At 39.3% G+C, this 26413-nt stretch overlaps 4 protein-coding genes across 9 annotated transcripts in view; 2 read left to right on the forward strand and 2 right to left on the reverse strand.

Annotated features, from left to right (window-relative positions):
- Tow (target of wingless) overlaps positions 1-12938 on the reverse strand; it is an 86788-nt gene extending 73850 nt beyond the window's left edge. The window contains exon 1 of the mRNA XM_076770958.1: positions 12921-12938. The gene's annotated coding sequence lies outside the window, so the exon portion shown is untranslated. The remainder of the gene's footprint in view (positions 1-12920) is intronic.
- On the forward strand, positions 653-17030 carry LOC143344677 (nose resistant to fluoxetine protein 6-like). 2 transcript variants are annotated; one of them, XM_076770948.1, is made up of 10 exons: positions 653-1506; positions 12470-12759; positions 12906-13081; positions 13405-13559; positions 13756-13893; positions 14157-14716; positions 14786-15091; positions 15147-15321; positions 16524-16666; positions 16752-17030. In XM_076770948.1, the coding sequence occupies exons 1-10, from the start codon at positions 1179-1181 to the stop codon at positions 16878-16880; spliced, it is 2400 nt and encodes a 799-aa protein (XP_076627063.1). In that variant the 5' UTR covers positions 653-1178; the 3' UTR covers positions 16881-17030. The 2 variants fall into 2 exon arrangements, with proteins under 2 accessions (XP_076627063.1, XP_076627064.1); XM_076770949.1 differs by having other exon boundaries at positions 13789-13893.
- On the reverse strand, positions 16918-19333 carry LOC143344680 (26S proteasome non-ATPase regulatory subunit 5). Its single transcript, XM_076770955.1, has 2 exons — positions 18874-19333; positions 16918-18633 (listed from the first exon to the last, which is right to left on the reverse strand). The coding sequence occupies exons 1-2, from the start codon at positions 19053-19055 to the stop codon at positions 17301-17303; spliced, it is 1515 nt and encodes a 504-aa protein (XP_076627070.1). The 5' UTR covers positions 19056-19333; the 3' UTR covers positions 16918-17300.
- A 296-nt stretch (positions 19334-19629) lies between these two features.
- LOC143344999 (RNA-binding protein RO60) lies at positions 19630-26393 on the forward strand. Of its 5 annotated transcripts, none has more exons than XM_076771662.1 (9): positions 20212-20339; positions 20798-21008; positions 21069-21435; positions 21510-21721; positions 21805-22010; positions 22079-22208; positions 22279-22685; positions 22756-22917; positions 23587-26393. In XM_076771662.1, exons 2-8 carry the CDS (start codon positions 20814-20816, stop codon positions 22886-22888), a joined length of 1650 nt encoding a protein of 549 aa, XP_076627777.1. In that variant the 5' UTR covers positions 20212-20339; positions 20798-20813; the 3' UTR covers positions 22889-22917; positions 23587-26393. The 5 variants fall into 5 exon arrangements, with proteins under 5 accessions (XP_076627778.1, XP_076627777.1, XP_076627780.1 ...); XM_076771665.1 differs by having other exon boundaries at positions 22756-22899; XM_076771663.1 differs by lacking the exon at positions 20212-20339 and adding an exon at positions 19630-20032 and having other exon boundaries at positions 22756-26393.
- Positions 26394-26413: the final 20 nt, after the last annotated feature.

Genomic DNA, 26413 nt, shown 5'->3' on the forward strand with positions numbered 1-26413 from the left:
GAAATGCAACAAGAACGCAATAACACGTGGTATCAATGCTGAAACGAGGGACCGGTTTGCGTAGCCCTAATCTAATCGACAACTTCGCTTCCGCGTGTAAATACTTTTGGTTTTCGAATCAGAGTAAAAGCGTTATGGAGGAGACGTAAATAGTTACAAGGGTGAAGCTGCCTTTCACCAGCGGTTACGACATAATTTAATTAAAACCAAAGATCGATATAATATCGTGTACCGAGCCTAAGTTACTATCAAAGTTTTCGATTACTGGATTAGAGATTGTACGGTAAATAATGGAGTTAAAATAATAATAGTAGTCGTCCATCAAACCGTCTAACACTCCTTGAAATTGATCGATATGAGATTGATCAGGCTTTCGAGCCACCGAGCGTAAAATTATTCTGTGAGACAAGAATAACGACGGTTGTCGGAAGGAACGGTTTTTACCTGTCCCGTACCATCAACGGATATGAAATCATGCTAACCACGAGCTCCGTCGAGCTAAGGTGTCCGCCAGCGGCGTTCACTTTTCAATATGGGGAGGTTTGTTCCTCCCCACCATTTCACTCGTACTTTCATTACTACCAAGATATTCATCCGGCGAGGCCATTTTTCTATCATTGCCAGCTTCGTCGTTCCAGGTGATTCTTGGCCATCGAGCAAGCAGGATCCACGCACGCGGAAGGCAAAAGACGCTCGTTTCGGAGGTCCCGCGCGTGACTGTCTGAAATCGTCCAACGCTATCGTGAATTATGACGACGAGAACGGAAGGGCACCGTGAACCGACTACCTGGAAGAACCCAAAAATGCGACCGCAACGATTCGCGTGTCTCCAAAAAGTCTGAAGAGACATCGAGGTATATATTCCGGTCCCCTCGTCGAGCAACGAAGAAGATACCAACGCGACGTCGACGAGTGAATATTTTCGAATTTTTTCTATCGTCGAAGGGGGTGAACTGGGGCCCGCTGACTGTGATTAACGAAGTATTTCTTTTTTTATTTCTTTTTCTTTTTACTTTGCTGTGATAATCGACGATCTCGCTCGAAAGGACGTTCTAGCGACGCTTAGGGAAGCAGAAACTCTCTCAGGACGCTGATCATGATTAGTTGAGATTAATCGATCGACTCTGGTATCGGTATTGCTGGCCCCCCGGGTGTTCGGTGCGAAACGTACAAACAAAATGACGAACCGGTCGTGGATCTGCGTTTTGTTCGCGTGCTTGGCGATCCACGGAGTGAGATCCTCCTCCAACGTGTCCGAGATTCCTGCGCAGGATCTTCTCGCGAACGAACGATCGAGGACCGTGTCGGACGTGGAGGAAATTCTGGACAGGAACTGGACCACCCTGTCGGAAGCATTGGATATTTTCAATGTGCGCCATCTTGCCAATAACTGGACCGACGGAGGATGTCCCGGCGAGGGACGATGTCCTGTCGAAGGACAATGCGCCAAAGACGTGACCAGGTACATTGAGGGACTGAAGAGGAACGAAGGATGGGCTCTGAAAGGTACGTCGAATTTTCTCGTAACTCGTATCTCGTTCCAATCGATTCGTTACGAATTATTTTCGAATTATCAAGTCCTATGAAATGAAATTTCTGTGAGTGTAACTATCGACTGCTTTCGAAAACGATTCGTTGATCGATTTGATACGAACAGCTTGAGGTAGCTTTCTATAGTGACATTATAGACCAAAGTGGGGCACAAGAGGAAGCTAAGAATATTATTAGAAGAGATACAGTAATGAATCAGATCTGGACAAACATAGTTGACTAGATGATGATGTTGGAACCGAAGGAGTAGAATCACGTACACGTGACAGTGGCCGTCAAAATGTTAAGAGAAGATTAGATCAATTAGTGTTTAAATTACACTGGTAGTTCGAGTAAAGACAATCAAGTATAATTATTGAATATCCTACGAAACGTTTGAAACTATAAGCGTTCATCGTGCACGGAACGGGATATTTGCTCTTATGCGCCGAGTATACGGAACGTTCCACCCACTTGCGGCGTTTTACGACACAAATGACGTTTCGTTACAAGTTTTCCTTCGCAAACTCGATCCAAGTAGGGTAATTGTTCCAGTAATCAGACGGTTAACGAGAAATGAAATATTCTCTCCTGCAGAAATTAATCGAAAGAATTGTTTATATCGCTTTTCACTGAATTTCAATATTAAAGGTATTCTAGTAAGTGAAAGAACGCGCTAAAAATGTCGTTATCAGTAATGTTTGCGAATTGCAAGGCCACCCATTGTCTACGAGTCGTCGAACGTGTTTTCAACGAACCATAGGTATTTTAGACTTGTGAAATCGGTATATCGATCAGTGATTATAGGCTATGGCATCGATTAACATAGAAAACGCAGGAAAATGTGAACGTACGTTCAATAATTACAAACAGAGATCAAAATCAGTGAACATCCGTTCAACAACTGGTATAACGGGGAGCAAAAAAGCTGTCGCGAGGTCATGGCGTATGGCGAGAGGCTTCCAATTGGTAGAATCACACTGACTCGGCCACATTCTGCTAATTGGGTGTCGCCCGTGCTCCACCAATCGGAGGATTTTACGCCTTACGACAGCTTTCTTTTTTACTTCCCGTTGTACAAGGAAGACTCGTCCGGAACCAGTCATCGACCAAGACTTTAAATAAATAAGACTCTTTTAGCCCACAGTTACGTGTTCATTTCGAACAAAATAAGGACCAATGACTCAAAGTTCAAGTTGATTTCAACCGAATCAAAACTATTCGATTCGAAGAATGGAAAAAGTAGAAACACGAAAGACTCAAACGTGTCACCCAGTCTATTCACACGCGAGTTACGTAACTCATAAAAGGAAGTAGTCTACGCCTGCTATTAACTTTTTATAGCCTTTTTTAAGTATTATAAACTATAAATACGTGTAATTAATTCCTAAAGGGGGCCTAAAAAAAGTCACTGGTACGACGAACTAGCATGAAAGGTCTCCAACCTACGTTTCTTTCACGGTATATTCATTTTTTTATAACTGGACACTCGATAGAAATTCAGATAATAGATTTGATTCGCAAAATTTGATAAACGATGTTTACGTTGCACTTTACACAGAGTTAAATCTTCGTTTCCCAGGCGTTGCGAAACGACCGCATCGCGACTTGGACAAAAATTTCTTATACCAATAGAAAGTCTACGGTATAACGCGTAGGAACGGATGTAATTGTCGGCACTACTAGCACCTAACACCGCGATTTCGTAGGACTTAAACGGTAACATTTCCAGACCACCCCAAATAAAAGTCGAACGCGCCTTTTCCTGCGTTGTCCCATGTCGTAACAGTTAAATGAACCAAACTAGTCTATTACCGACAACTAGATCGACTTGTCCATAGAAATTTCACCGAACGTCCGCCATTTAAATCAGAGTCGTTGTTAGATTAGACGAATGGCCACAGTACGCGTGCAATAGAGTTTCAGTTGGATTTAAGTAGAAACAGCAGTTAATGGACAGACATGCTAGGCAAGCGATGCTCGCGAATTTAGAAACAACTCCGTGCACAAAAACCGTGCACCGTGGAAGAAAATTTAACCCGACGCGATGACTTTGCGTGTTCTGGTGGAAATTGAAGAAAGGAAACGGTTCGCGACGGTGGTTTCCGGCGGAGGAACAGCGATAATTCGCTTTCGTCTGGGAAGAAATCGAGAGTCGAGGCGTGTCGCGACTGAGCTGGCCAGGAACGTCTAAAACATCTGTCTTTCCCCGAACAGTTGTTCTCGGTTTGCTCACTTTCATCGTGAAATTTCACTTTTCATGACCCGAGGTGCATGAGACGTCGCAGACTCGTCGCTTTCGACGCTTCGATGCTTCGACGCCCCCGGTCAATGCTACTTTTCTGTGAATTTTCGAAAGTTTTTCACGGTCGTTCGCGTTAACCGATCGATTATCGGTTAGATGACCTCTCGAACCCTCTGAACTTTAGCAAACGTCACGACTGGTTGTCTGGGATCGCGATTAGGCAAACAAGGAAGCTAAGAAGTTGTATCGTATGTATGTCAGTGGGAAAAAGAAAGTATTGTGGGAAGATTTTAACTCGAGTGCGAACGAACGTAAAATTATCGTGCGAGTTAGAGCCGCACGAACAGAGTAATGAAAGTGAAAGAAGCTGCTGGAAAAAGTGTAGGATTTATTCAAATATACCTGGTCTATTAATAGAGAAATTGAGAGAAAACTGGCTTTCGTAAACTTCGGAGAATGTAAACAATCTCCGCGAGGAAGACAAAAAAATCGCGAGATTCGAGAATCCCCCATCCCTAGGAGCGATACAAATGAATTATTAATTACGGTATCATTCTCGAAACCAGTATTCCATTACCGTTCTCCTTGGTCTCGTTTTGCAGAATAGATTTGTTACATCATCGAAGTATATTTTTATTGTGAATGTTAGCTAACAAGGATAGTTGAACAAACTATGGCGAACGAAGATGGTCCAAACAAAGATTGCTCGGTTTCAACTATTCAACCTGTTGAAGCTCGACTCGTTAATTTATTATTTAAAGAAAACGCTCGTATCGCGTGCTACATCTTCGATGATCCCTTTTCGAAAGGAGCGTCGTAGCAGATGGAATGTAGGTGAAAGGGCCAAGTGGGTCAGGGTTGTTCCTTCGTCTTTGTGCGTCTCAAGGAACGGAGACAAGTACTTACACGGGGATGAGGACGATCGACGACCGATAAATTAACGTACTCCGATGACTAACCGCACTCCGTAATAAGTGGAAAATAAATGCAACGGGTAACTTTAATACTAGGACGTGTCGCTCTGTAATTTTGTCCATGGCGAAGGTAATAATCAAGGTATATCTAATCAGTGTATATTACGTCTCGTATTCCGAAATGGACTTATGCAATTAAGGACTGTCTCGAAAATGCTTTGAAGATAAGACGGACTCACATTAGCACTAACCATTTATTCCATTATGCAAACGCACTTTTGTCTCTTGAATAGTTTCTACAAAAGAGCTTCTACCGTACACTAAGACTTTTTGTTCCATTCCAAAGAGTTTCAGAGCCAAGGAAGAAGCAGAATACTTTGCCAAAGTCCAGCGCCACCCTGTATCGCTCCTCAGAATGTTTGCCTCTCTGAATTCTCCGAATTTTCTCTCCAAATAACAGAAAAAGAAGCCTTCTTGCACAAGTGGTTTCGTATCGAGACATTTTGACGGTCGGTTCTCGAATAACATAGACATTGAAATGTTAATCGCGAGTCCAATACATTTTTCCGCGTCTATGGCGAAACCGTCGACAGTATAACCTGCCCGAGTGAAATAGTCGAGTCGATAAACGGTAAGGTTCGACCAAAAACAGGCACAAACTGGTTTTTTGGCTCGGTACTTTCGGGCGTATCCCGTTACAAGGAAGAACGCGAAGTCCTGCGATCGACAAATATCGACTTTTCGTCGCTAGACGAAACTTTCAATTAAAATTGCTTGCACGCAACGTTTTACGACTTTTCTTCTAAATCTCTAAGCAACAAGTTACAAAAATAATCACAGAGCGATCATTCGCGGGTCGATGCTTCTGCCAGACGGACTATCGAACGACCGGAAGTCGACAGCGTATTCCTGACTCCGTGCAGCGTGTACGCCCCTTGCGCAAATCTAATAACCAGACAATTTTGAAAGGAACAAAGTGGGTGGATCCATAGAAAGCGTTTCGCGTAAAATTTTTTTCAACGTTCAATTATCGTCCAACGTTTACGATTTCCGGTGAGAACCTACGTCCGGACTGACTCTCCCCAATTTCCAAGCCGGAAAAGTCCGCGAACAGATCCGTCGAGACTTTCTCTGCCCGTCGAGCGGCGCGCTCCATTATCGTCGCAGGAAGTTCAAATTTGTAGAATCGCGCGGGGAAAGGTGAAACGTACGTTTAGAACAAGCGACATTAGCAACATTACCGTTATGACATTTGAAACGCGACTCGCGGTGGCCGCCAATTATGGGAAGCGTTCGCCTTTCGACTTTCAGCCGTGCTCGATCTCGCGATCGCCGATCTTCGACTTCCGGATTTTCTCCTGGTCTACCGAACCGGACGCGACGAACGCATTTTGACCCATTTTTCGAATGAAAATTTCACTCTATCGCGATTCTCATTCGATCAGTAACGGGTAAACGGTTTGTTTATCTCGAGTTCTCGAAAACTTATTATACAGGGTGTTCGGCTACCCCTGGGAAAAATTTTAATGGGGGATTCTAGAGGCCAAAATAAGACGAAAATCAAGAATACCAATTTGTCGATGGATGCTTTGTTACAAAGTTATTAACGTTTAAAGTTTCACCAGTACTGAATTTTTTTCTCAAAAATGCGCAGGATTTCGGGGGTATGTCTATTCACCAAATATGATTGTAATTGACCCCCACAGCTAACAATATTTTTTTCAGAACGATTTGAAATATTTTAATTTCGTCGAAAAATTTCACACCTCCAATTTTTTTCTAGAAAGTGGCTAGGATTTCGGGGGTATATCTATTCACCAAAAATGATTGTAATTGACCCCCGGAATCGAAAATAATTTTTCCAGAACGATTTGAAATTTTTGAATTTAATTGTTAATAACTTTTTAACGAGGGCTCAGTCAAAAAATTGATACTCTTGATTTTCGTTTTATTTTGGCCTCTAGAATCTCCCATTAAAATTTTCCCCAGGGGTGGCCGAACACTCTGTATATCCAGACAAGAACCCGTTGATTGACAAATTTTACCGAAAAGTAGTACACTTGACCGTAAAAAGAAATACTTTCGCGTCCACATTCCTGTTTCGGGACTGAAATCACACCAACAAGGCTCTTGGAACGGACAGGCTGGCTCAAACTTGTCGTTCGTCGAGCCTTCTGTGTGTCTGGCTTTATGGTAGTACTGCTAACTAACGCGACGAATTGTGCAACGATCCTATACACTTTAACCCTTTGCACTCTGAGAACTGATTTCAATAGAAGCAACTAGCTACGTTGCTATGGTGCAAAGAGAACAGTCAAACCTGAGCCATTTTTTATGCAGCTCCAATTATCATTGCACGAAAAATGTGTTACGTAGCTCCTGTTGCGGTCAACAGTTTTTACGGTATCGCGGTACCTGTTCCTGATTACGTTCAACTGATTATTATCCACTATTATAAAACCCATGTTTGAATTTTTCCTGCTCTGCTCGTAAGTTCGATCATATAACGCCTCTTTTTCATCGTTCTGGCACGTTGAATTTACAACAGATATTCCTTCAATTTATCTCCAAGCTTCATTTTCTTACAGGTTTCTTTCCCCTCTCGATACAAGATCCTTAGACTCTTCCATTGTTTCATTTTTTTCCGATTCCCATAGCTCTTCCTTTCCCCTTCCCCTCGACAGAATTACAACGTCCATCTTGTTACTCACGACGATACGATAAAGACGTTGTTAAAGAGCTCTTCGACCCTTTCGATATAAAGGGTTGCGTCCAGAAACGTCTCGATGGATCGAAAATTCTTTCGAGAAGCGTGATCGATAATCGACGGTTCGAGTCGCGTTTCCGGGAGCTTCCAGTTGCTCGCGCGGCGTTAGAAAGTTTGAGGAAGACGAGCGCCAAGGAACACGAGCGAAGCAGAGAAACCGCCGCGATTATTGAAATTGCGTCACTCTGAATAAAAAGAATCCGCCGTCCCAGAGAGAAATGATTACGTGGAAGCCGGGCTTGCGAGCGCGACTTTCACGTAACGCGGCTTTTCTTGGGCAAGCTGATCCTTTATCTTTCATTCTTTTTCGTGGGTGACATAACGCATTGCCAGCCAGAACTCTTAGGCAAACCCCAGCTTCCTAGTTCGCGGAGCACGCCGCTCACGATCTGCCATTTCTCCAGCGAAAACGTTTCTTGCGCGACGGCTTTCGACCGGCTGCTAAGGTGAAACGTTCGATCCTACAGGGTGTCCCCGTTCGATCCGTAACAGAAACCCACGGAATCCAGTTCGCGTCGCGCGTTTTGGAAGAGCTTGTACAATTCGTTTCGGTTAGAACGTAGGCAACCAGGCGACTATATTGGATCTTTTCTCCTGGCTGACTTGCGTTTCGCGTGATTGTTATGTAAGCAAATATTCCCTTAAGTACTTTCTACACGTTTCGCCTCCAAACAGGTTTCCATCGACGTAAACTTGCACGTTGATGTGGAGCGCGCCCGTGTCCAAACCCGCATTCTATTTCGTCGGAGGACTTCCGTTTTGACTCGAAGATCGATCGAGCAGGAACGCCGCGCGAGTCTAATCATAATGATTTATGTCCGGCGCGAGTGCCGTGCGCTCGTATAAATTATACGATGCGTAGAAAGTACCTGTATCGACGTGTACACGTCTTGCGCAACAGCCCAAATACATTCCGACTCAGTCATATCAATAACCAACATCGGGGCGCGATTCTAGATAAAAGTATTCCATTAGTCTCTGTTACTTTCTCCCGCGAGTTTTTTAATAATTTCCCAATTTACAATCTTGAAATCTCTACGGATCGTTGGTACGTTTGAAATTTCTCATGGTATCAAAATTTGATTGGACCATTTTCTGCAGCAACGTCACTTTGTTTCGCGTTTAAAGTAGCTTCTGCACCTTGCCATTACGCAATATGCTGTTCAATTCCATGTATCGTACTTTCTTCATTTGCGCAACAAGAGCGTAACGATTATAATAGCAAGTTCTATTTAGTTTGTACCACAAATGTCTATAAAAATTGTAATTAATACGAATTAGGGGTTGATAAGATGCAATACGAGGATGGTCTGTTGGTAACGCCTAGTGGATCGAGAACGAAACCTTTAATTAATTCTGCTTGCTAAATCGACCGATATCAATTGGGAAATGCGAGGGAATGTAACCGAACGACATTTTCACTGAGTGGATCGCCCATTGCGGGACAGCTTCGAGACGCATAGATTGTCGCAACCATTGTGATCGACGTTAGAACGACGAGTCGGGCGTGCCCGGGGCGTTTCACTTTTCGTTCACTTTGTGCGTTATGATTTTTCTTTTTTTTATACCTTTTACGGGAGTCGCGTAACGCGCGGTTACGCAACGCGTCGAGTAGCATCGTCGAGTCACGGTTTCACCGATTTCTGCTGCATCATCCGCGCTCCGTGGCTATTAATTCGTCCCCATTTGCGGAAGAAAAATGACGAATCGATTACAGAACCTTCGTGTGTAATGAAACACGGTATCCTTACCCAAACTATAATCGGCGAAGGGAACGTCCGAAGGACGCGTGGAATCCTTCTTTGTCCGTCCCGTGTTCAAAAGTTGAACACGTCTATCCATTAATATTCCTACGCGAAAGAGAGGCTTTCTCTTTCCAAATTACTTTCCCCGCGATCGTCCGGAGCGTGCCATTTAGCACGATCGGTTCCAAGCAAACGGTCGATCGTTTTGTCACGGTCAACGATCGACAATACCGCCGAAGGAAACCAGTCGTTCGGAACCGACCGCGAGAGGCAGACCCGAAATTAACCTACTTTTCTTCGCGTCTCTGTTTTTATCAATTATCCACTTAGCATCGTCTGTAGTACAAGGCGGTACAAGGCTAGCAACGTTCCGGGCATCGAAGATGGCGGACGAAAATCTGTCTTAAGCGACCGGTTCGACGATTCAAATGTCAAGGGTGCTCGTATCTCGGTAATCGTTGAGAATCAGATCCACTTGGCGGATAAAAAACGATGGCACGCTAATAATTAATGTAATTTTTCCTCGTTATACGTTACGATACGCGTAATTACCGGAACAGCAATTTGCGCGTCTACGCGTGAACAAAGCGCCGGGGCAGCGAACCGAAGCCAGGTTCTTTTTTAGCAACGCTTATTGTGGCAACCCTTGAACTTTGCCTAGGTAACCTCGACCATGAGTGCCACGCTCCAGCCAGGAGGCCTCCTTGCAAACCGGTCGCGGCTCCTTGAACGGCACCTATCGAATTCGTTTCCCACTTTCTTTCGCGAAAAGAAAAATTCGTTTCGTCCACGACCAGCACGCATTCAATGCCACGGGATCGGCCATTGATTCTTTCGTTTTCCTTGAAAGGAGGACGTCCACTTCGACGAAATCTGGAGGTGAACCACTCCGCCTCAAAATACATCCACGTTTCTTCGTTAACGGCTCAGCCTTAGAAAGGCTAAGGAATAATCAGAAAATCCGAAAGCTATCTCAAATAATTCTAATTCCAGGGCCTTCTTAGCTATCCTGTCGAAACAAAAGTAACGCAACGTATAATGACGATCGTTTGACGATTGGTGTTTCGTAACCAAATCCTTAATCAACATTGTAATCACAATACGCTGGTACCAGTACGCGAACGCATACGTACCGATCTTGTCTTAGAAATTAGAAAGGTTTCTGGAATGCGATAGTTAACGAGCAATACGCAACATTACTCAGTGTTTGTAGGTTTCACCGAAATGAATCACTTACGCATAAAACACATAGGTTCGCGACCTCGACGAATAAAAGATCGCGACGAGCTTAGCTCTTCTATAAACTATGTAGACTATCTAGGGGCATCGATTAAATAATATAAATTGATCAAAATATCCTACCTCGTGCATATAGTTAATAATAATTAACGTTTGCACGAATTGGTACGTTTATCTTAATTGCTGGGGCCGCGAGGCTCGCGAGAAGACGTATGTAGTATCAAGCACGTTTGTGAATGAAACCCAGTAGGAATAGATTAGATCGTATCTATTCGTTTACGCTCCATTCTTTCACGAATCGACAGAGAAACGACACACGAGTCACGCACGGAGATCGAACTTGACTCTGACGCCCCCGACTCGTGCCAAAGAACGCAACGAGTTTGCAGATGTTCGTTGTTACTCTAATTTCGTGCACGATTCGGTCGCTTACGCGCGAACGGAATCGACAATGAACATGGATCGTCGAGACCAACGATTTGTGTAACTGCTATCATCATGGACAGGGTTACTCCAATTAGTTTGCAATAAATACAGTCGATATCGTAAATACTTTTCTTGCAGAAATTGAAACGCGAGTCAAAATCAACCCACCTAAGTCGACGGACTGTTAATTACGATCGATGGCCTACTTCATCGCACTTTCCCTTGTTCAGTCGACGATCGTTTCTCGCTTCCGGATCGTTTCGTCGATGAAATTTCAACGAAAGCAAACCGCCGGCCATGTTTGATATCTCACGTGGGCGGCACAAACGAAACGCAGTAATTTCACGATACGCGTCGGGCAATTTTCCATTTGTGCAATCGAGATTTCATTCACTACAATTTCAAATAAAAGGCACCGTTCAATCATCGGTGTCGCAAGCTGTATAACAACGCCCTCGTTTGCACTTTCATAAGAGACGTTTATCCCGCGAAGGATAATACGTAATTTTCATTACCAACGGATTACAACACCCAATCGGGAGAGCCTGGCTTTATCCAGCGGTTCGCTAATAAGACTTTCTATCCGAGAAGAAAGTAATATTATCTAATCACCGTCTTGGCGGCGTTCAGGTTTCCACAGGTATACGTGTTGCAGCTTAATCACGGATAAATTGCGGTTGCAGGATAAATCGCAACGTCATCGTTCCACGCAAAACAGACTCAACCGAGGTTTTCATCCAAGTATTTCGTAATCGGTTTCCATCGGTCGTTTCGCCCGGCCGCCGTAATCGGGTGAAATTTCTCCCGTTCGCCTCGATCTTGTAATCACGATCTTCGGCGTCGGATTATTTCGTGACGCCGCACCGTTTCGTGGAATCGACGAGCTCCGATTCGAAAACAGTTCTTGACCTTGCATTAATTCGATGTGATTCGATTCACGAATTTTTTCGCGGGTTCGTTAAACTCGTTCCAATATTTCGAGCTCTCGTCTACTTTGGACTTAAACATTTCATTAGACGACTCTTAGCCTTTGCTCTTGTCCGGCCACCCCTGGGAAAAATTTTAATGAGGCTGAAATAAGACGAAAATCAAGAATACCAATTTGTCGCTGGAGGCTTCGTTAAAAAGTTATTAACGTTTAAAGTTCCGCCAGTACTGAATTTTTTTCTCGAAAATGCGCAAGATTTCGGGGGTATGTCTATCCACCAAAAATGATTGTAATTGAGCCCCTAAACCGAAAATAATTTTTCCAAAACGATTTGAAATTTTTTTTCCCGTCGAAAAATTTCACACCTCGAATTTTTTTCTCAAAAACGCGTAGGATTTCATGGATGTCTATTCACCAAAAATGATTGTAATTAACCCCCGTAATCGAAAATAATTTTTCCAGAACGATTTTAAATTTTTGAATTTAATTGTTACTAACTTTTTAACGAAGCCTCAGTCAAAAAATTGGTATTCTTGATTTTCGTCTTATTTTGGCCTCTAGAATACCCCATTAAAATTTTTCTCAGGGTTGATCGAGCACCCTGTATACAGTAACACACTCGCGACACAAATTAAAATGCACTCTCGATCGTTAATTATTAATTCTTTCTTTCAGCGGACGACGCATCGGGTAGGTACGGCAACGGTTTCTACTGGGGGAATTCTTACTACGTCGGATCGTCCACCGAATGCATTTACATCAACGAGGATTATGGTAGGCGGACGAAGGAGACGCTTCGAGACGCCTCGATGGAGGAGCTGGACGAATTCAACTCGGAACTGCGGCGAAGAAACACCGGTCTCAGCGAGAACAATCTATGGGCAGAGACGAGATCGGCCAAACCACCGTACAAATTGGGATTTTACATGATGACGATCTCGATAAACGTCTCTCTGCCACGAGCGGTAATCGATCAAAGCACTTCCCAACTTTCTACGATCGCATCTTCGTCGAAATGGCCGACGATTATCGGAAGTTTCGATCCGACGAAAGGTCGTGCCGCGTTGAATCGACGATCGCCTTAAGAATAATTTGTTAACGTTAATTACAGACAAGAACGATTTACCTCGGGGTGTGTCTGCCATTCTCGTGTTCCGCCTCCGACGTGTCCACGATAACGAAGTTCGCTTCTAGTTCGCTCGCGGCGAGACACTCGTCGATTGACACGGTTCGGGACCAGCACGACATGTACAACATGTACGAGGACCCAGTCTTCTGGATTCTATTGTACGTTCTAAAATGCCATTTAAAATCAGATTCATCGTTATACATCGGTCAGGGTTGGGCTATACAATCCGTTTAAATTAATTTCTTTTATTTAAAAACCTAGGGAGTTTGCCCAACCCTGTTCGATCGACCAGAGACGAGCAAATTCTATTTACGAATAAAAATTATAGATTCGTTCGTAAACTAGCTTAAACAAATAAAACATTAAATTAGTTTACGAACGAATATAAAACTTGAATAAAGTTTGCCCGACTCCGCGGTCGGCCATTTACAAACGTGTTACGTACGGATCTTGGTCCAAATAAGAAATGTTGACGTTTCAGTGGAGTGACCGCCGCGGTTTTCGTTTTGATGGCGATCGGCACCGGATACGACGTCTACGTAACGAGAAAACACACTCGCAGGAACATGATTTACGATTTGGAAAGGCACGCGAAGCTCGAGCAATTAGCGGGCAGAAGTCAAAAGCCACTAAGCGGTAAGACTTCCGCGACCGTTCCACGTAAACGCCACGAACTTTTGCGTTCCTCGCCTACGACGACGGCACGAGAACAACGCGTAATCGTCGTTCGATCCCCTCCCGAAATCAAAAGAGTTGACTAACACTTACAGACAATCACAGGACAAGGACAGGAGCAGAGACAGTGACACAGTTTTATTATTATATTCCGCAGCTTTTCAAGGTAAGGTCTACCTTCCTGTTCCAGCGGCTGAAGCAATCATCAACGGGCAAGCTCAATCATTGGCGGTTAATAACAACAACGATCACGAAGGTAGCCTACGGTCGGCTAGTCCGGAAGTTCGCAAATTCAGTAAGCAGATCGGACTTGGACCACGCGAGAATCGCTGAAAAATACTAGAATTCAATGTTCCATAACATTGTTAATATTTGGCTACTCGAAGAATAGAGAGTAGAAGGCCTTAGGCTTTAATTTCACTTCCTGTGTATCAACGAAGCTGTGGAACTTTGAATTTTACCATTTCACAGCAGTTCCCGAGCGATCCTAATCCTAATGGCCAAGGGCTATAACTAGAAGCAAAATGAGAAATACAAATTGCGTGGATCTGTTCGTAGGCGTTGTCGAGGAATTGTTGCTGTCTTTTTCGGTTCGTACCAACGTGAAGATCATCTGCGATAGCAAGGTCGGTGGAGACACTATCAGTACGATTCACGGTCTGAGGGCGATCTCGATGACCTGGGTGATACTGGGTCACACCTGTATCACGGCGTTCAAGTATTCCGATAACATGGAGTACCGGAAGGTCGTGGAGAGGAAGTTCCTCTTCCAAACGATCTCGAACGGAGCGTTCAGCGTCGACACGTTCTTCTTCATGGGCGGGCTGCTCGTCAGCTTCCTGTACTTCAGAACGAACGCGAAAGGAGACTTGAAGACGCTCACGCAGGGCACGCGGGGCTTCGTCTCCGGCAGCCTGAAGTTTGTCGGGCTGATTCTCTACCGATTTTTCAGGCTCACAGCCCCGTACATGTTCGTGCTGGGCGTCGTTCAGATCGCGATGAAATGGTTCCACTCGAACTCCGTGTTCGAGCCACCCACCGCTGATCATTATAACTGTCCCAATTATTGGTGGAGGAATTTACTTTATATCAATACGTTGTTCCCGGTCGACCAAATGGTGAGTCTCGTGCAATAATCACTCGTCTTCGTTCGTAAGAACAGGCACTCAACGTATGGTCCATTTCAGTGCATGATTTGGAGCTGGTACGTCGCGGACGATACTCAATTTTACGTCGTCGGTGCCGTGATATTGATATTGGCAACAAATCATTTCAAGATCGCGACGTTCGCGTTGTGCACTTTGTTGCTCAGTTCCTGGTTAACGACGGGTTACATCGCCCTGGCGAACAACCATATGCCAAGCTCCGACGATCCACTGGCGCTTTTCGATAAAATTTACGACAAACCGTGGACCAGACTAGGCCCTTACCTCATAGGCATGTCGATGGGATACTTTCTTTTCAAAACTGATTGCAAAGTGAAAATGACCAAGGTAAGTGGAAAATTACATTCCTCTTCGTTGAGTCTTCATATTCGATACTTTACAGACGACGGTTTGCGTGGGCTGGCTTCTCTCTTCGGCGGGTCTTTTGAGTTTACTGTACGGCTTGTACGAAGCAGAACTCAGCCCCATAATGGCGGCCACATATTCCTCGTTAAGTCACAGCATATGGGCGCTTGGATTATCATGGATCGTGATTGCATGTAGCACTGGCTACGGAGGTAAATATTCATTCGGAAATATGATGATCGTATAATTATAACACAATTAACTTTTACTGTTAGGTCCCAAATTTTACGACCGTGAACTGTGTATAACTACTACATGTTCGGCCACCCCTGTGAAAAATTTTAATAGGGGATTCTAGAGGCCAAAATAAGACGAAAATCAAGAATACCAATTTGTCGATGGAGGCTTCATTAAAAAGTTATTAACAATTAAATTCGAAAATTTCAAATCGTTCTGGAAAAATTATTTTCAGTTGCAGGGGTCAATTATAATCATTTTTGGTGAATAGACATATTCCCGAATTTCTACGCATTTTCGAGAAAAAAATTCCTTACTGAAAATCTAATTTCAGGCCAGAAATCGTTCCCCGAAATTTCATGCGTATCTTTAAAACACCATAACTCCTGAACGGATTGGACGATTTCAATGTTTAAAAAAGCAAATAACGCGTATTTTGGCGTAGAATATGTAGAAATTCTAACAATAATGAAAAAGTTGTTCTTTGGTCCTGTAAAATGAGAAAAACCACATAAAAATGGTCCAATTTTCAAACAGCCATAACTCCTACAATAGTGAATATATTTCAATGAAACTTTTTTCTGAAGTAGAGCTCATGGGTACCTACAAAAAAGTATTAGACAATATTTCCGTACAACGTCAAACAAAATTACTAAAAATCAAAAACGAATCCTTAAGAAAAATCGGCAGTGGGTAGGTGCCTAAATTTTTCGACGAAAAAAAAATTTTCAAATCGTTCTGGAAAAATTATTTTCGGTTGCGGGAGTCAATTACAATCATTTTTGGTGAATAGACATATCCCCAAAATCCTACCCACTATCTAGAAAAAAATTCGAGAAGGTGTGAAATTTTTCGACGAAATTAAAATATTTCAAATCGTTCTGAAAAAAATATTGTTAGCTGTAGGGGTCAATTACAATCATTTTTGGTGAATAGACGTACCCCCGAAATCCTACGCATTTTGGAGAAAAAAATTCAGTACGGGCAGAACTTTAAACGTTAATAACTTTTTAACGAAGCTTCCATTAACAAATTGGTATTCTTGATTTTCGTCTTATTTTGGCCTCTAGAATCTCTCATTAAAATTTTTCCCAGGGGTGGCCGAACACCCTGTATGTAATGGTTCCGATTTCGAAATTTCTCAAATCGCGGGAATAACGAATTTAAATATTTACAGGATACGTCAACAGTATTCTGTCAGCACCAATCCTGTATCCGGTTAGCCGAATAACATATTGCGCTTATTTAATACACCCGCTCGTGATTCGACTAACAGCTTTGAACTTGGACTCGCCATTTCACTTAGGAAAATACACTATGGTTCGTCTATATAACAATAAAGACACCTCAGTCTTTTGTTCCCGTGCTTGTAGAACAATCTAATAAAGCAAGATGCGCATTTCAGATGATCACATTCCTTGGACAACTGGTTCTATCCTACTTGTTATCGTTCGTCATATCGTTGTCCTTCGAGGCTCCAATAGTGAGCATGTTAAAGATACTATCTCCAAAAAAACGAAAACGCATACAATGAGGCAGTAACACAGCTGTTAAGCAGAACACACGTCTCGTCAAGTTATTTATATACGTCTTTATTGTATGTAATTGAAGTAAAAGAAAATCATGAATCAATGAGAGAACATTGAAACATTACAAACATGGTGTAAGAGTCGCGTGCATTTTTGCATTGTTGCAAAAACATGTAGTCTTAACTTTTCTATGTATTGTTACTTATAAAATAAATTATTTGTCTTTGTATGTTTGCGTATTCACGTCCCGCAAAATAATACATCCTTGTTTACTTTCGCGTGTAACGTATACAAACTAAATATATATTTTATAAAAAATTCTGCTTGAAAAATTGTTTGGATTTTTTCATGCAGCGTTCCTCGAACGATCGTTGATAACTCTCAACATCCGTAATATAGAATAACATATACAAAAATAACGTATTTCAAAGACCGCCTTCCGTTGCAACCTCTGTATCAATTTCAACATAATAGGGACCTTGATCTACAAATTCTTTAAGCTTTTGCATTGTACTTGCATCGAATATATCTTGTTCGGCTTGGGATAACTGTTTAACAACTTCATATTTAGCTTCCTTGCATTCCTTGAAGCTTTCAATGTTTCTGTCCAATAAAAATTCTATAAGACCCGGATAAGTGGATATGTATTCTTGGCCCCACACTTGCGAAGCTACAACCGCTAATACTTCTAAACATGCTTGTCTAATATCTGCGAACGGTTGTCTGCATAACGCTACGATCATATCCAGCGGATCGTCGCAAAGAGAATCGAACCAAGACTTTGTTAATGACAAAACTCTGTTATCCTGCTCCGCTTGTTGCACATCAAGTATAAGTGCTAAACTATTGAGTCCACGAATTCGTAACGCTGTAGGCATTTTCTGTATGACTTCCGCAATTTTTTTTAACGCGCACGGCATTGCTTCTCCCAAAGCTTGTAAAGCATATTTACCTTCTACGGTTGTAGAAACATGTCCCAACGTATCTAACGCGACGCCAAGAATAGCTTGATCTCCGCTCTCTATTACTTCGAATAACGCGGACACCACGATTGGATATTTCGAAAAAATTTCATTAGGCCAATGACGCGCGACGTTACCAAAAAATTTCATTAAACCGGGAATCAATAGATTCGATAATGGATTTTCATTTGCTTGCGCTATTTTTTGAACCAGTTTTCTCAACACATCCTGCTGCTCTAAGTAACTTAATCCTTCTTCCGTTAACGCTAATTGAGTTAAAATTTCTAATGTGTTCACCTGAAGCAATATATCATTGCTCTCAAGAACCTCGAATAAACTATTCAAAAATCCTGATTGAACAGATGCCTCTAAAGCTTCCTTCGAAGATTTTGCTATATCCACAACAACTTCGTATACGCGAAAACTAATAGTGTCATTCTTTGCTAATAATCTAGCAAAACTCCTTAACAGTTCACCTGTATATATAATCTGCAATCCACTTACATTTTTTCCAATTTCTTTCATTATACACATAGCACACTCAGCTACCATCACATTATCATCCGCAATTTTATTTACTACAGCAACAAGTAAATTGATATCCGTGAGCAATAAAGACACCTTCTGTGGATTGGACGCAATAGACAGAATTTCATGCAGTATAACGGATCTAACTATGGCATCTGGATGAGTTATCAGTTGAGATAATTGCGTCGAATATCTTTCATAGACCTCTGCAGGTTCTAACAGAGTTAATAACGTCTTCAAAATATCACACACTTGATCTACAAATTCTCTGCAAGAGGAAAAATCAATAATTGTTTAATTTTACGATATTAATCCTGTACTAAACTGATTAATACGATAATGAATCAACTACATAGAAAGCGTGAACAGTCAAAAATTTATCGTTTGTAATTTATTCGAAAACTTAATATCACTTATATATCGTCTTAAAACACATTACATATCAAGATACTTTACAGTTAAGTCAGCGTATTTCAACGTTTTTACAGAATTAGCGTTGTCACGATACCTGTCGTTTGAGGTTAACTGCGTAAATAATTGGCCAAAGTCCAAATTACGAGAGATCTGCTCGGATTCTCTGTTATTTAAACTTCCTAACTTAATTTTAATCTCCGACAAGATATCTTGCTTCTCTTCGACAGAATTTAGTTCGCCAAGACGAACAATTCTTAATTGTAACCACTCCGCCATGGCCGGCGTACTGACATACTTTTACGAATGTGTTGTCAGAGCAGTACACTGCAATGTCGCCAGATGGCAGACCAGTACCCAGAAAAATTGCACCATCACTTACGTACGACCTGGTACAAAAACCAGTGGCCAATTAAACTACTGAAATCGGTAAAATTAGCAAACGTAAAAAATTCTCTCTTATTTTACATGATGTACGGAATTGCTATTATTAACAATTTCATCTGATACTTTAAGAAATTATTTTAAATTCGTACCAGGTCGTACGTAAGTGGAGGGGCAATTTCTTCTAGGCACCGATTTGGCTTCTGGTAACATTACGTCAGAATACCAACTTAAAACAAAAACCAACTTCTTTTCTATGCGGAAGAAAGAAAATTTTAACCGTCGACCTACATTGTTAATGGATATAATCTATTCCATGTTTTTCAGAATTCAATACCTAATAAATATATAATTAATCTAATACTCTGACATAGTATAGTTAATAACAAATTGTATAGCAGAGATGATGAAATTTATGATGTTCCGACCCTATTAAGGTTAATCTGTTATTGCTCATAGATATCGTATCAACAATGTACGATAGAAATTGTCATCGCAAGTCTATGGTGAAAAGAAAACTGATAAATACATTTCCATAATATTTACCTTTGATAACACATTTTGGGAAAGAAAAGGGTATCTCGAAGTAATTAACATTAGCTTCAGGCTCCAATAAACCTACATCCGCCACTGATTAAAATACAAAAATGTTGCAATTATTTGTAACTATGATCATTTACTTTCATCAAAAAACTACCTTACCCCATCGTACGAGAATTCGTTTAACAAATTCTTATGAAAAATTAATATTAAAGTACACTCACGCTAAATTTACAACTAATGAAACGAAACGTTGAAGCTGGTAACATTAAACGCGTACTCAAACAGCGAATACTTACTATTGCTCTATAGTGAATATATAAAGACTTGCGGTAAAAAATCATTTTGAGAATACTTAAAGGTTAATTTACTTATAATTAAAAAAAAAGAAGAAAAATATAACTCTGATATGCGATGAATTAGCACTTATACAAATTTGTAATCTTGTTTAAGAAATAAAAAGCGTTATGTTGTTGAAGCATTCGTGGCTTTCTAGGGGTCAATGAGCTTTTGTGTTTTTACTTGACCCAAGATCTTCACGAACCGTGTAAATTCTTTCGTCAGTACGTTTTTGCACGACGCAAACGTCGTGTTCTATATGGTTGTGTTTTGAGTTGTTACTCTTTCGATTGGCAAAAGGTAATAAGCATCGAATGCTTGTAATGAAAAATTGCACTGATTAGTGAGAGCTCTTGTAACCGTGCACAATTTCTAGTTGTATGTACAATTTACAAACTCGAACATTACTATGATGGCATGTATCCCGTGTCTTTATATTACCTTATCAGGTCATCCAGTGATATCTGTCTACTATGTTCTATTGTATACCGTACGCGCACAGGAGTTTGAACTTCAAAATAGTCTTCAAAGAAATACACTTTTTTTCTACGTTTACAGGGATATTCGTTTCGATAAATTTATACATAGATTAACATTTCAAAGTTGTGTTCTTTTAGCAGAATTTTTTTTGGTAATTTTTTATTGTGAATAATTATTTCATAATTTAAAAAAACCTGCAGCCATCAAGTTATGTATTTCAATTGACAGAAAAGAAACAAAGAACATTTGTATTAAATTTCATCAATTTTATTTTGTAGAATTGTGTAGTAAGAAATGGAAGTGGATTTGGGTCCAAATGATCCTGAGATACGATTATCACAGTTTCTTTATGTCGGGAAGGAATATCCAGATTATCATCCTGGTAACTGGTTTGTTCACAACTATTTTTTAGCTAAAAATGTTCCATCTATTGAGGAATTAGCTGAGAATACAGAAAAGCAGTTATTGCCAGTTCAAATAATCATAAAGGTAATTTTATTCTGACTAATGAAAACAATTATGTATAAAGAGCATGTAATATTTTTGCAGGCATTTGAAAGCAATCTTGTTCCAAATCCAGAAACATTAGTATTTGCTCTTGCCGTTTGCTGTAGACAAATGAAAAGTGAACAATTACGACATGCAGCATATGCAGCTGTGAATAAAATCTGTGCATCGCCTCCACATTTTCTTTTGTTTATAAAATTTGTTTCGCAAATAAGTAAGCAGAAAGAGCTTAATGCAACTGGTAGTTCAAAACATGGTTGGGGTAAGGGTTTAAGAAAAGCTGTAAATTATTGGTACTTATCGAGAACTCCAATGGAATTAGCAAAATGTGTTACAAGATACAGAAGCAGATATGGTTGGAAGCATAAAGATATTTTAAAGTTATCACATCCTGTATCCAAAAATCCTGGTACTTATTTTATCATAATGTAACCATTGGATAAATAATCACCTTTATTGACCTAATAATTTATTTTTAAACAGAGGCAGAAGTGGTCCTTAAGTACGTAATACATGGTTTAGAAGAAATAAAAAAAACATATGGGGAAGATTCTAGATTTACAGAAATAGTAGAATACATTGAACATATTGAAGATTTCAAACATTCTAAGGATCAACTTCAAGCAGCACATCTTTTGGAAGAATATGAATTAACATTAGATCATGTACCTGGACATTTACTAAAGTCTGAAGAGGTAAAAGTACAAAAATAAAATAAAAAATCCTCTGTATTCTTCTATTTGATATATCTCGTACATAAGTTTACTTTTATCTTTAGGTCTGGAATGCATTGATACCATCAATGAATTTAATTACGCTTTTAAACAATCTACAAAGAATTCATAATTTCGAATTATTAACACCAAACTCTTTAATAGTTTCTAAAATAATCGAACAAATTACGAACGTAGCATATATTATCCGAGACAAGGTCCACCCAGCTTTAGTATTAGTAACAGTAAGGAATTATGAAAACTGTGGAAAGTAAGTAGCAACTACAGAATAAACAATAAATAGTTGTTAACGTCATTTAATACGTCACGTTTTTGAAGGCCATTAACGTACGTAAAAAGGAAAGTCAAAGAACAAGCTGATAAGAAAAAGTTGATTCTACCAATTCCGATTAAACCAAATTCTAAAATTGTCGTTGCTCTCTATAAAATGTTAAATGTTTCATTTTTTGTGAGTATAAGTATCCTTGCACAACGTTATTCTTGTCCTACCGTAATATCGCTTAATACATATTTTATAGCATATCCAACCGACTGGCTTACGTTACTTCGTAACAATCGATATGAATAAAGTAATGCTAGGGAAACAGACTTGGCGCGGTGGTAACGTGAATGGTGCAGAAGCAGGATGCTTAATTGCACTTTCACTTCTTCGTAGTGAGAAGAACGTTACCATCGCGACGTTTAAAAACATTGGAATTCATATGGTCAACATTGATAAAACAGCATCTTTTGGCCAGGCTATGAGAAGATTGCAACAGATGCCTGTTGGAAATGTCAATTTGAGTAAACCAATGTCGTGGGCTGCTTATCAGAAAAAGAAATACGATGTATTTATTAACGTTGTAGATCAAATATATGAAAAATTTGATACTTTCGAAGAAGCTCTTGAGAAATACAGAACAGCACTTACACTTCCAAATACAAAGTGAGTCATTTAAAATTATTCTCAGTAAACGGCCGTTAACATCATATTTTATTTGTTTATCTATTTTCAGGTTAATAAACTGTGCTGTATGTTTTCATTCGACCTATCATAAGGAAAAGCGTGATAATAGTATTTTAACGATTAATGGTTTCGACGCTAGCGTTCCTGTAGTTATACAGGCATTCGCAAAGTCTCTGTTTTAATCATTGCACGCGTATCAATTCCTTCTTCGGCAAGCATACAAATTAATCAATTATGGTGTTTTTAAAATGACAGCAACATAATTATTAAATCATTTCAATGACATCATCAATTTAGAAATACTTTGAAATACTTAGGGTATTACAATCAGACTTCTAAAGAATAGTATTCAATAATCCACGAATGCTGCTAGTCTGATACTTATGTAGTAATCAGGGCATGCAATAGTTAAACAAAATAATACGAAGTACTTTAAAATTAGGTCTAATATCTCATTGAATACAAAATTTTGATGTATTTAGAATTATAGTGGTTTGTGTTCGTTGATATTTTATTATTAAAACGAAAGAAATTATCGTTAAACGGTCATTCAAACGATAAAACAAAATTTTTTTTCAATATTGAAAATATTGTTCAGCTTAAAATACTTAGATAAATACCAATTGACAACACATTCAGTTTTAGTACAAAGTCATATTCGTGAGAAGTTATTTAGATTCTCTTCTTTTTTATTTAAGTTTTATGGTAACAAGAGAAATACTTTTTTGGCACTTAATGATTGTTCATTACTAACTCCTAACATTATAATAATCTTATATAAATACTAACACGTCAACATTATCAATAACATTTACTGCATGCTTTAACATTTAGAATGAGCTGTGTAACATCGAATAATAATTTAATTCGTGTTTTATAGGGTGGTCCAATGAATTTTGTAAATATTTATTTAAATGGATAACACACGAATCCAAGTACATCAATAATCAAGAAGTAAATGAATGTGATAAATCTGTGATCGATCATTTGATTAGACAAATGAAAACATTTCAAGTAACATGGACCACTTTGGATCGTTTGGAAACAAATGCACGTTTACTAATTTATCTCTTTTCGTTTTACAAAATCAGTTGCGCAGCTAAAAGAAAATTAGGATAAGACTGCATATTAGATACAAGTAAGTATCTAAAGTAACTTAAGGTGCATTTTTAACTAATGGTAAAAGATACTTCTACTGTAATATTATTGCCTGCTTATTTCCACTGGTTGGCGGTAAAGCTTTCTGGAATATCTTTAATAAGATATATAGGTTTAATATGATTTTGTAGACAATATATTTCTGACACGGGTGCGCTTCTGGCAATTCGAATAAGAATTAAAAATAAAAAAAAAAAATCAAAAAAATAGAATGTTGAAAAATTTCTCACTGTGATATGCATTTAGTCCCAAAGAATATAGACTTACATTAGTATAATTTTACTGTTATATTTCATATTTGCCATATCCAAAGTAAATGCGACAAATACTAAATACACTACTGATATAATACTGTGATACGAAGTACATTGTTATTGTTCAAACTAGTTGAAAGGATAAGTAAACGTGGCCAGAGGCCCACCACGTGTCTGCTTCATTTGTTGATTAGTGTCTACACCTATTAGCGCAACGATTTTTTCATTAAACATACAACAGTATCCAGAGATACCTCTAATTCTTTCTCGATCCTTGAATTACCATTACCAAAAACCCTTTGGTTTCCAAAGTAAGAAGCAAGCTCTACTTAAGATACGTCGCTAAAAAGTAACAGCGTGGATGAATTCTCAGGTCTGACAAACGTTTAAATTAAGTGCTTAATATTCACGTGTTCTTTGCAGCCTGTTCGGTAATTCATGGATCGATATCGATCGAATATTAGTTTTAATACATACATATACGTATAAATATAAAATACAACGGCATTTTCGTTTCTCGAGAGAAAAAGAAAGAGTAAAATTTAAACAGAACTACGTGTCATAGTATGGAAAACATTAAATATTACGTATGCGCGTTACGTATGAAAAATATATCCTCGTTAAAAATAAAATAAAAAATAAAAATAAAAATTTAGGAAAAGGTACTTTTGTTTCGAAGGAAAGCTATACATATATTCTCGTTTGTTTTGTTGTTACATGCAATTTACCTTGTAATCTTTGATCTTATTTGCGTGACACATTGTAGAAATTTTGAAAGTTATCAATTATAATAGTATTTTTTAAAGAAACTTTTCTTGGACGAAATTCACGGACTAATAGTGCGCTTGAAAAGATTATTTATGCACTTGAAAAGCGGCTAGACTGTGTGTTATTTGATAAACAAAAAATGCAGAATGTTAAAAAAATTTGTTTTCAAAAAAATATTTTACAAGTTGCGTATATATTTACTACTTTACTCGTTAAGAGTAATAGAACGTATGTTATATGTATCTATATTTATAGCTTATCGTATCCGTTAATATCGCATGCAGTAGCATAATATATCGGTGCCCCATTTGTGATAGTCGTTTTGAATATTCGTGCTTTCGATAATTTTTTAAAAATATTGAAGAAGAATTGATTCGTTTTGAGGAGACATTATTTTCTCGAATATGTAATTTCGAAGTTTCACGATCATCGATGGGGTACCCTGTACATGCTTTTACCTAACGATCGAAGAGAAGCACGTTTTTTAATTATGCCTATATTATCACTGTCATTTTTCAACTGCCACTTGTTATGCTTTTAAATTCGATAATTTTTCATTGACCTAGCAATGGTACTCTGTAAAACTTTTATCAATCGTTATATTGTATTTTAAAATCTATGTGACAAATCGTGACAACTGATGTTTAAAGTCGTAAAGCTTTTTATTTCACGAAACTTTTTAAAATATCAATCTTTACTCGATATTATAATCTGTTCGCTGGAATTGCATAGAAATCGATCGAAATTTCTTTTTGATCGTGTCGTATAAACCGGGCATGATCATTATACAGGGTATTCGGCCAACCCTGGGAACAATTTTAATAGAGGATTCTAGAGGCCAAAATAAGACGAAAATCAAGAATGTCAATTTGTTGATGGAGGCTTCGTTAAAAAGTTATTAACAATTAAATTCAACAATTTCAAATCGTCCTGGAAAAATTATTTTCGGTTGCGGGGGTCAATTACAATCATTTTTGATCATTACACATACCCCCGAAATCCTACCCACTTTCTAGAAAAAAATTCGAGAAGATGTGAAATTTTTCGACGAAATTAAAATATTTCAAATCGTTCTGAAAAAAATATTGTTAGCTGGGGGGGTCTATTACAATCATTTTTGGTGAATAGACGTACCCCCGAAATCCTGCGCATTTTCGAGAAAAAAATTCAGTACGGACGGAACTTTAAACGTTAATAACTTTGTAACAAAGCCTCCATCAACAAATTGATATTCTTGATTTTCGTCTTATTTTGACCTCTAGAATCCCCTATTAAAATTTTTCCCAGGGGTGGTAAAAACCCTGTATATTGTAAGAATACGTCCGATTTGTTAAGAAAAGTGGAAAAAAATGGGATAACTATTAAGATGCAAAAACAGCAGTAGCTGCCTGAAGAGAAACGCGTATTTTTACGCTTTCGTTTCGAAGTCCAATAATTTCAGGTTATGCTATTCTGTCTAATGAAATGTGAAGAAATAGCTGAATGTGTTCATATTAGTTAAAAAGAACGGATGGAAAAAAATTTACC

Source organism: Colletes latitarsis, chromosome 8, assembly GCF_051014445.1.
Source record: "Colletes latitarsis isolate SP2378_abdomen chromosome 8, iyColLati1, whole genome shotgun sequence".
In the NCBI taxonomy this organism is placed as follows: Eukaryota; Metazoa; Arthropoda; class Insecta; order Hymenoptera; family Colletidae; genus Colletes; species Colletes latitarsis.